This window comes from Salmo salar, chromosome ssa02 (assembly GCF_905237065.1).
Source record: "Salmo salar chromosome ssa02, Ssal_v3.1, whole genome shotgun sequence".
Lineage (NCBI taxonomy): Eukaryota > Metazoa > Chordata > Actinopteri > Salmoniformes > Salmonidae > Salmo > Salmo salar.
Window position 1 is genome coordinate 91350885 of NC_059443.1, and position 11302 is coordinate 91362186.

Here is an 11302-nt window from a genome sequence, read left to right on the forward strand (position 1 = left end):
GTGAAACACGTAAAGTGGAGTTTTTAGAAAAGCCTCGTAGGCTCTGAGTGTGTATTCCTGTGTGGAGGTGTAAACAGGGCCCAGTCAGGAGGCTCTGAGTGTGTATTCCTGTGTGGAGGTGTAAACAGGGCCCAGTCAGGAGGCTCTGAGTGTGTATTCCTGTGTGGAGGTGTAAACAGGGCCCAGTCAGGAGGCTCTGAGGCTGAGTCAGCTATCTGTGTGAACTGGATGAAAACTAGAATCTGTGTTTACTAGTTAAGACCATTTGTGATATAGTATAAGATGGTACGGTGCACCTGGAATTATTTTAAACCTTTACCCCATTTTAGAAGTATTGAAAGATGTAAATGTATGAGTTTCATTATCCTAGTAACTAACCATTAGATAAATGTGAAAATATTCCTGCAGGTTAAAATATTATTGAAAAACAACTAATTGATTATCTTGAACGTAGTTTAAAAAAAAAAAGAATGTGAGCGAAGCACGCAAAGTGGAGTTTTTAGAAAAGCCTCGTAGGCTCTGAGTGTGTATTCCTGGGGGGGGGGGCTTGGAGGTGTAAACAGGGCCCAGCCAGCCATCTGTGAACTGAATGAAAACTAGAATCTGTGTTTACTAGTTAAGACCATTTATGATATAGTATAAGCTAGTAAGGTGCACCTGTAATTATTTTAAACATATACTTGATTTAAACCTGTAATAGTTAGTTAACGAAGCTAACGTTAGCTAGTTCATTATCACAAAAGTGAGAACTGCTCTAGATTGGAAACTTACGTTAATGAGAGTAAAGCCATGTTGGCTTTATGGAAACTTGTTTTAAACCTGTACTTATTCTAAACCTGTACCCCATTTTAGAAATAATGAAAAATGTATGAGTTGCATTATCCTAGGAACTAACCATGAGATAGAAATGTGAAAATATTCCTGCAGGTTAAAATATTGTTGAAAAACAACTAATTGATTAGTTATGTTTGAGAATAGCATTGTGTGACAGGCTGACTTGAAAGATTATACTCAACATTTTGCTGCGTGGCAATACTGTGTTTGGATTCTGAAGGGCATTTATACAAAAGAGGTAGTCTAGACACTGTATTAATACCATTATGCATTTGAATCCCATCTACAGCTACCATCTAAGATATTAATTTCCCTCCACAAGGGGGCGGACATGTAACGTTTCCCAAATGGGATAGTATTGTACATGTAACGTTTCCAAAATGGGATAGTATTGTACATGTAACGTTTCCAAAATGGGATAGTATTGTACATGTAATGTTTCCAAAATGGGATAGTATTGTACATGTAACGTTTCCAAAATGGGATAGTATTGTACATGTAACGTTGCCAAAATGGGATAGTATTGTCCATGTCACGTTATGCCCCCTTGTGAGTTAATAGTATTGCATGCTGTAGCAGGCTATATAAAGAGGAAGACCTCCATTGACGATTCAGTTCGTTGTAACATCTCGTCTGGACAGGTCACCGTCCTTACTTAGTTAGTTAGTTAGTTAGTTAATGAACTAGCTAACGTTAGCTTCGTTATCACAAAAGTGAAACTGCTCTAGATTGGAAACTTACGTTAATGAGTGTAAAGCCATGTCGGCTTTATGGAAACGATATACAATATATGGGAATGAATATAGTTGAGGAAATAATCCAAACCTAGTTGTGCCTAGGTTAGGTAGCTAGCTAACGGTACTGTACTGTAGCTCATACAACGCCGACGGTCAAACCCGGCTTTCTAATATTTACGTTCATTAACTATAGTAACGTTATGGAAGATATTCACAGAAAACCATCATTGTCTTCGTTATTCATTATTAGTATGTTATATTATTATAATAAAATTATTTCGAGACATATTCAGAGCCAAACATTAACCCAACTTAACCTTTTTAACTGTTGTCGCATCCAAACTTGTCACCATCGTTTTCAGTTGTAATTGCGAAGTTCCCGGAAGAAGTCCAGCAACAACGGAGGTTCCTCGATGAACCCACCTTCTAACAAGTTCTTTGAAGAACCTTTTGGGGCTGTTTTTCATTGACCAAGAACCCTACGGTTCTTAGGGGATCTGAGAACAACTCCAGTTGAACCCTTCATTTTTAGAGTGTAGTCGGCTCTATTTACTCTCAGATTCAAACATGATGATTAGTATCAACGATCAAGTCAGCTGCTGCTGCTCCAATACAGTATGAGGTGAGACGGTGAACTGATGTTGAACCGGGCAGTCAGCTGCTGCTGCTCCAATACAGTATGAGGTGAGACAGTGAACTGATGTTGAACTGGGCAGTCAGCTGCTGCTGCTCCAATACAGTATGAGGTGAGACGGTGAACTGATGTTGAACCGGGCAGTCAGCTGCTGCTGCTCCAATACAGTATGAGGTGAGACGGTGAATATGTACATGTAGGTAGAGTTATTAAAGTGACTATGCATAGATGATAACAGAGAGTGGGGGGGGCCCCTTCCTCTGACACCGCCTGGTAAAGAGGTCTTGGATGGCAGGGAGCTTGGCCCCAGTGATGTACTGGGCTGTACGCACTACCCTCTGTAGTGCCTTGCGGTCGGAGGCAGAGCAGTTGCCATACCAGGCAGGGATGCAACCAGTCAGGATGCTCTCGATGGTGCAGCTGTAGAAGCTTTTGAGGATCTGAGGACCCATGCTAAATCTTTTCAGTCTCCTGAGGAGGAATAGGTTTTGTCGTGCCCTCTTCACGATTATCTTGGTGTGCTTGGACCATGATAGTTTGTTAGTGATGTGGACACCAAGGAACTTGAAGCTCTCAACCTGCTCCACTACAGCCCCGTCGATGAGAATGGGGGCGTGCTGTCTTCCTTTTCCTGTAGTCCACAATCATCTCCTTTGTCTTGATCATATGGAGGGAGAGGTTGTTTTCCTTGCACCACACGGCCAGGTCTCTGACCTCCTCCCTATAGGCTCTCTCATCGTTGTTGGTGATCAGGCCTACCACTATTGTGGCATCGGCAAACTTAATGATGGTGTTGGAGTCGTGCCTGGCCGTGCAGTCATGAGTGAACAGGGACTACAGGAGGAGACTGAGCAGCACCCCAGAGGGGCCCCTGTGTTGAGGATCAGCGTGGCGGGTGTGTTGTTACCTACCCTTAAAAAACCTCTCTGGGCTAGGTGGGACGAAATCGTCCCACCTACGCAACAGCCAGTGTAATCCCGTGGCGCGATATTCAAATACCTTAGAAATGCTATTACTTCAATTTCTCAAACATATGACTATTTTACACCATTTTAAAGACAAGACTCTCGTTAATCTAACCACACTGTCCGATTTCAAAAAGGCTTTACAACGAAAGCAAAACATTAGATTATGTCAGCAGAGTACCCAGCCAGAAATAATCAGACACCCAGTTTTCAAGCTAGCATATAATGTCACATAAACCCAAACCACAGCTAAATGCAGCACTAACCTTTGATGATCTTCATCAGATGACAATCCTAGGACATTATGTTATACAATACATGCATGTTTTGTTCAATCAAGTTCATATTTATATCAAAAAACCAGCTTTTTACATTAGCATGTGACGTTCAGAACTAGCATTCCCACCGAACACTTCCGGTGAATTTACTAAATTACTCACGATAAACGTTCACAAAAAACATAACAATTATTTTAAGAATTATAGATACAGAATTCCTTTATGCACTCGCTATGTCCGATTTTAAAATAGCTTTTTGGTGAAAGCACATTTTGCAATATTTTGAGTAGATAGCCCAGCATCACAGGGCTAGCTATTTAGACACCCACCAAGTTTAGCCCTCACCAAAGTCAGATTTACTATAAGAAAAATGTTATTACCTTTGCTGTTCTTCGTCAGAATGCACTCCCAGGACTTCTACTTCAATAACAAATGTTGGTTTGGTTCAAAATAATCCATAGTTATGTTCAAATATCCTCTGTTTTGTTCGTGCGTTCAAGACACTATCCGAAGGGTAAATAAGGGTGACGCGCCCGACGCGTTTCGTGACAAAACATTTCTAAATATTCCATTACCGTACTTCGAAGCATGTCAACCGCTGTTTAAAATCAATTTTGATGCCATTTTTCTCGTAAAAAAGCGATAATATTCCGACCGGGAAGGGGGGGGGTAATGTAATCTGGCCTAGCTGGTTTATGGTTTATAATGACCCGGGGGGGAATGTAGTCTGGCCTAGCTGGTTTATGCTTTATAATAAACTGGGGGGGGGGGTAATGTAGTCTGGCCTAGCTGGTTTATGGTTTATAATGACCCAGGGGGGGGTAATGTAGTCTGGCCTAGCTGGTTTATGGTTTATAATGACCCGGGGGGTTAATGTAGTCTGGCCTAGCTGGTTTATGGTTTATAATGACCCGGGGGTTAATGTAGTCTGGCCTAGCTGGTTTATGGTTTATAATGACCCGGGGGGGTAATGTAGTCTGGCCTAGCTGGTTTATGGTTTATAATGACCCGGGGGTAATGTAGTCTGGCCTAGCTGGTTTATAATAACCCAGGGGGGGTAATGTAGTCTGGCCTAGCTGGTTTATGGTTTATAATGACCCAGGGGGGGTAATGTAGTCTGTCCTAGCTGGTTTTTGGTTTATAATAACCCGGGGGGGTAATGTAGTCTGGCATAGCTGGTTTATGGTTTATAATGACCCAGGGGGGTAATGTAGTCTGGCCTATCTGGTTTATGGTTTATAATGACCCAGGGAGGGGGGGTAATGTAGTCTGGCCTTGCTGGTTTATGGTTTATAATGACCCAGGGGGGGGGGTAAATGTAGTCTGGCCTAGCTGGTTTATGGTTTATAATGACCCAGGGGGGGTAATGTAGTCTGGCCCGTGTTTTAGTTAAAAGACAGAGAAAATAAAAACATGGGGTCGCCTCGTGCACGCGCCTCAGTCTCATTGTCCTCTGATAGACCACTTACCAAAGGCGCTAATGTTTTTCAGCCAGGGTCTGCAAAGACATCATTCAGCTTTTTCCCGAGTTCTGAGAGCCTATGGGAGCCGTAGGAAGTGTCACGTTAAAGCAAAGATCCTAAGTTTTCAATAAAGAGAGTCAAGAAGCCCAAGGAATGGTCAGAGAGGGCACTTCCTGTACAGAATCTTCTCAGGTTTTTGCCTGCCATATGAGTTCTGTTATACTCACAGACACCATTCAAACAGTTTTAGAAACTTTAGGGTGTTTTCTATCCAAAGCCAATTATATTCATATTCTAGTTTCTGGGCAGCAGTAATAACCAGATTAAATCAGGGACGTTTTTTATCCGGCCGTGTAAATACTGCCCCCTACCCCTAACAGGTTAAAAAACATGAGCTGGCGCACACCCAGAAAAATAGTTTGTGAGGAGGTGCTGACTAACGGCGAATAAACTATAAACTATCAAAATAAATAAAGTCGCACACTCCATGTATAAACTCCCAGCAATTGAATGGGTATTTACCAACGTTTCGGCATCATTGTGCCTTCCTCAGGGTGATGTCATGAATACTTGAACCAGGTTATGTAGACAAACAGTGCAATTAGTGCAACCAATGACAATAGTGAGGGGTGTGTCATAATGATTAAGTTAATTAAAATGAATTAGTGAAATTGTTAAAAAATATATGACATATTAAATATATTACTGTATTGTTATCATATATAAACATCATGGAATATTGTACATCATATTAAATATATTACTGTATTGTTATCATATAGAAACATCATGGAATATTGTACATCATATTAAATATATTACTCTATTGTTATCATATAGAAACATCATGGAATATTGTACATCATTTTAGCATCAACATACATTATTGTTTCATTCAATTTCACATAATAAGGATATTTCATATTTTCAAGTTCAGAAGTCAGAACCCATCACCTGCTTTGTAAAAGAGACGGAATAATGCACAATGGTCAATGCTATCTGGGATCCTTGGGACATCTCTGCCCTAAACCCTAACCTTAACCCCTACTTTAACCATTTTAAATGTCAACTTCAACGGGCTAGGGACGTCCCAAGGATGTATCTCTACCTGAAAATACATGATCTAAGTGATTGATAGTTGGTATTCAGCAGTCATAAAGCCTTATTTACTTTAATGAGCTACTAAAATAGTGATTTAGTCAGACAGCAGCTCTACACATTATTGACTGACTGATCCATTCATCCTTCCATCCCTCCTCAGCCTTCCTCTCCTCTGAAGACCCAGTGAGGGTGGAGCTCAGTCAGAGAGCTGTTGAGGGACTGGTTAGGAAGAACACTTCTACAGCCAGAGAGGTGAGAGGTCACACATGGTTTAGATGGTAAATATTTATGTCCCCTTAGCGGTTCATCACGTCAGCAAAAGGGAATATGTTCCATCTATGTTATTTACATTAGTGCAAATTGTCCACTGATATTGGTGTAATTTCTCACCCCTCTTGGCTGTATGAAGTTAATTTCCCCTCAGGCACACACATTTGTTCTTTGATATTACGAAGGTCATTTGTGTATAATGTACTTTTCCCAACATCTCTTTACATTGCTTATGCTTATTTGGTGGCCTGACTGTATCCATACTATATCAAAAGCCCATCCTGGTAGATCTGAACCTAATGCAGCTTGGAGTGATCAGATGACAGAAGTCACATTTAGGTGCCAGTTGTAACTGAGGCCATAGATGCTCCATATCCATTACTTTGAGTGTTTTATATAATATGACTAAATGTGTTTCTGTGTTGCAGGGACAGTCAATAAATGGAACAGCAAGGCAACAGAACATGATATAATCAGAGCTGTGGGAGACCACCTCAAGCCCCTGGTAGAGCCGGGGGTGGTGTTTACCACTCCACCACGCCTTCAGCAGGCTGGAAAAGTGGTTGGTCGGTCATTGGGTTAATTTGTTTTATTATATGGTCAAATAAAATCAAGCTTAATTCATACAGCACATTTCAGACATCGATGCAACAAAATGGCTTCACAGGAAAAAGATTTAAAAAACATTGAAAATAAACAGAAATATTTAGTACACAACAGAACATAAGAGGATAAAAAACAGAAGACTAAACTGAAAAACGAATGATCAAAATGTTAATTGGATGCAATATCCAACCCAAAATATAAGCTTGGGACACTGGAAGTTGACTAGTAACAACAACTGGGACCTAAAAGACACCCACCATGAGACCCACTAAATCTGCCCAAGAAGAGGAAAACAAAAGAAAAACCCACACCACACTTAAAGACAGGAAGCAAACCAAAAAGGTGGAGCAACTAAAGGTGTTGACTCTCCACATGTATCAAGACAACTGGAGCACTGGGCCAGACACTCTTATTAAATAGAACCTGGACCAGCTCAGGTGAAACACCTTCCCACTAACGAGATGGACAAGCCAGCACAGGTGTAACACATACTGACTAACGAGGTGACACCAATCAGTGCGTCCGACGTGCTAACGAGCTAGACGTGCTAACGAGCTAGACGTGCTAACGTCCAACCTCAAACCATAAATGGAAAAACCAAAGCCTTTAACACCTTCCCCCTTAAGACAACAAATATATCCTATATTTTTGTTGGACAAGTTTGCTCACCACCAACAGAAAACAACTTCCATTTCACATTATAATCAACTAAATGTATTCCCTTCTACAATATAAACATGGTGTCTACTGGCTGTCAACAATTAAAAACAAGAAAAAAAATGTCTAAATAATATACAGTATCTTTCGTTCTATACAATCCTTCCTTAGCTTCTAGAACTCTTGTCCTCTTGGAACGAGCCCAAACAAAACTCATCTCCAATAGGACACAGACATGTCTGATTTCAAGAGGAAACTCCTGCAATATCCATAGTAACTTTCCACCTCACTGCAGAGCTTCTCTCTCTTTTCAGGGTTCACTAGATAGGCATGTTGTTGGATCAGGGCCCAGTCCCCAATGTCATGTTCTAGTACATTTGGTTTGGCACATCTGAGAATGAACTCTGATATTCTAAAAACAGGGCAACAATGTCAATATAATTGTACCCAAAAATTGTCAGTTGGTTGCATAAATAATTATGATTACTAAATGTTACATGAAATGAAAATATGAAATAGCCCCAATGTCAAAACACAGTTTTAAAGTGTCCAAATCAATAACCAATACGCAGAAACAGTTTGGGATGAATTGAAAACCTAAACATAAAATGTGCTATATACACAAAACATCTGCCACAATAATCATATTACTTGTATTTTTTTTAAACAAGCACCTTGTTTTGACAAGTAGCAATAAATCACTGATAATCGATTAGGGGGGAAATCAGGTTGTACGTGCTGTTGAAACTAACACAACTAAAAAAACATGGAAATGGGAGATATATTTTACCTCACTGATTAGAGGACAACCTGCAGAAGACAGTCAGCTACATTTTGGACTGATACATTTAAATTTAGGGGTCACTAAACAAAGGAACACTTACTTGTCATAACTCATCGATATCATGTTGAAATCAATTGTGCGAGAGGAGGGAGATGAGGTTGCACGTCCTGTAAAAACTAACAGCTCCAAAACCACACGGAATCTGGGAATAATGTGTACATCACTGGTTAGAGGACAATTTGTAGAAAACAGCCATCTACATTTTGATTCAAGTGGGTCACCAATGCTGTAAATGTAACACAGCTCTTTTTTTGTTAAATCTCATAAATAGTACTCCTCCAATTCAGAGCCTGGATTTTCCCCCTGAGGCTAATATCCATATAATGTTGAAATCAATAGAACAGGGGGCAAACGTTTAGGCTTCTACATTGTGACATCATTAAAATATATTGATATCATTTAACAACTCCTTCATGTATTTTCTGATATTTGATCAGAGGTCTTTTATCAGATTATCTCTGGTCACAGCTATAAGATTTCTCTCCTGTCTGTGTTCTCTTGTGTACTGTCAGCTCTCCAGATCGACCAAAACTCTTCCCACATTGATTACAGCTATAAGGTTTCTCTCCTGTGTGTATTCTCTGGTGCACTGTCAGCTCTCCAGATCGACCATAACTCTTTCCACACTGATCACAGCTATAAGGTTTCTCTCCTGTGTGTATTCTCTGGTGTCGAGTCAGTGTGCTAGGTGCAGCAAAACTCTTCCCACATTGACCACAGCTATAAGATTTCTCTCCTGTGTGTGTTCTCTGGTGTAAAGTCAGAGAGCCAGACATACTAAAACCCTTCCCACATTGATCACAGCTATAAGGTTTCTCTCCTGTGTGTGTTCTCTGGTGTGATATCAGGCTGATTGACTGAGTAAACCTCTTCCCACATTGACCACAGCTATAAGATTTCTCTCCTGTGTGGGTTCTCTGGTGTAATGTCAGAGAGCCAGACGTACTAAAACTCTTCCCACATTGATCACAGCTATAAGGTTTCTCTCCTGTGTGTGTTCTCTGGTGCACTGTCAGATCTCCAGATTGACCAAAACGCTTCCCACACTGATCACAGCTATAAGGTTTCTCTCCTGTGTGTGTTCTCTGGTGTCGAGTCAGACCTCCAGATCGACCAAAACGCTTCCCACACTGATCACAGATATAAGATTTCTCTCCTGTGTGTGTTCTTTGGTGTAATGTCAGCTGGCCAGATTGAACAAAACTCTTCCCACATTGACCACAGCTATAAGATTTCTCTCCTGTGTGGATTCTCTGATGAATTGTAATGCCTGATGAGGTGAATCTCTTCCCACAGTCAGAGCAGCAGTGAGTTCTCTTCCCTGTGGATCTCTGCAGGTGTTTCTTGAGGTGTTCTGATCTGGAGAGACTCTTCTCTGCCTCGTCAGCATCATGAGGTTGTTGAGGATCCAAGATAGTGAAGTATCTCTCCTGTGTGAACAACAAAGTCAGACAGATGATTTAAAGGCCCACAACAGCAGAAATCCACTGTAAAAGGTGATGCCAACAGCGTAGCCATGATGTTATACAACAATTGATATCTGTAATGAATGTTAACATGATTTAACAATTGTCTTAAAATGAGCAAGAACATTCATATTTTGTCTTGTTTTCACATTAGTAGTAACATCTAAGATTGTAGGCTAGAAATAAGTTATTCATGTTGTTGAAACTCTAAGCAGTGTGCCAGACGACTTTTGGTCTCCAATATTGGCCCCTTTCTGTTTTTCCTAAAATTGCTGCATGAGGGCGATGCACATGCAATTTGGTTGTAGAAACTCCTCCCTGCTAATGAGGAAACCGATAGTTATGGATGTACTATATCTGCCTGGAGCAAAAATGGTGAGCAAAGATTTTCGTTTTTCACAATGTATTCTGAATGGGGGAAAACTCAGGGAAGTAACTTCCATTTCCAGGTTGCTTATGAGTGCATTTCACACTACTTTGGATTATAATTGTAAAGCTCGCTTGAATGTTCTGCTTAATATAATGTTTGCTACAGTATTAAGAACCGAGTTAATGACAGTATCCATTTGGGTGTTGTCAATAAAGTTATTTTTTAAATGTATTTTTTATTACATTTTGTTTTTCACCTTTATTTAAGCAGGTAGGCCAGTTGAGAACAAGTTCTCATTTACAACTGCGACCTGGCCAAGATAAAGCAAAGCAGTGCGACACAAACAACACAGAGTTACACATGGGATAAACAAGCATACAGTCAATAACACAATAGAAAAATCTATATACAGTTGTGCAAATGGAGTAAGGAGGTAAGGCAATAAATAGGCCACAGCAGCGAAGTAATTACAATTTAGCAAATTAACACTGGAGTGATAGATGTGCAGATGATGATGTGCAAGTAGAAATACTGGTGTGCAAAAGAGCAAAAAAGTAAATAAAAACATGGGGATGAGGTAGGCAGTTGGATGGACTATTTACAGATGGGCTGTGTACAGCTGCAGCGATCGGTAAGCTGCTCAGATAGCTGATGCTTAAAGTTAGTGAGGGAGATATATGTCTCCAACTTCAGCGATTTTTGGCAGCAGAGAACTGGAAAGAAATGTGTCCAAAGTAGGTGTTGGCTTTGGGGATGACCAGTGAGATATACCTCTTTGAGTGCGTGCTATGGGTGGGTGTTGCTATGGTGACCAGTGAGTGAAGGCGGCCTAGCAAAGACCTATAGATGACCTGGAGCCAGTGGGTTTGGCGACGAATATGTAGAGAAGGCCAGCCAACGAGAGCATACAGGTCGCAGTGGTGGGTGGTATATGGGGATTTGGTGACAAAACGGATGGCACTGTGATAGACTGCATCCAGTTTGCTGAGTAGAGTGTTGGAGGCTATTTTGAAAATGACATCGCCGAAGTCAAGGATCGGCAGGAAAGTCAGTTTAACGAGGGTATGTTTGGCAGCG

The 11302-nt window shown here is 40.8% G+C and overlaps 1 protein-coding gene across 1 annotated transcript; it reads right to left on the bottom strand.

Annotated features, from left to right (window-relative positions):
* Positions 1-8973: 8973 nt before the first annotated feature.
* LOC123732931 (zinc finger protein 2 homolog) lies at positions 8974-9645 on the bottom strand (the record flags this gene model as incomplete). Its single annotated transcript, XM_045712255.1, has 1 exon — positions 8974-9645. A coding segment is annotated over one exon (672 nt), but the record flags the coding sequence as incomplete, so codon positions are not given.
* Positions 9646-11302: the final 1657 nt, after the last annotated feature.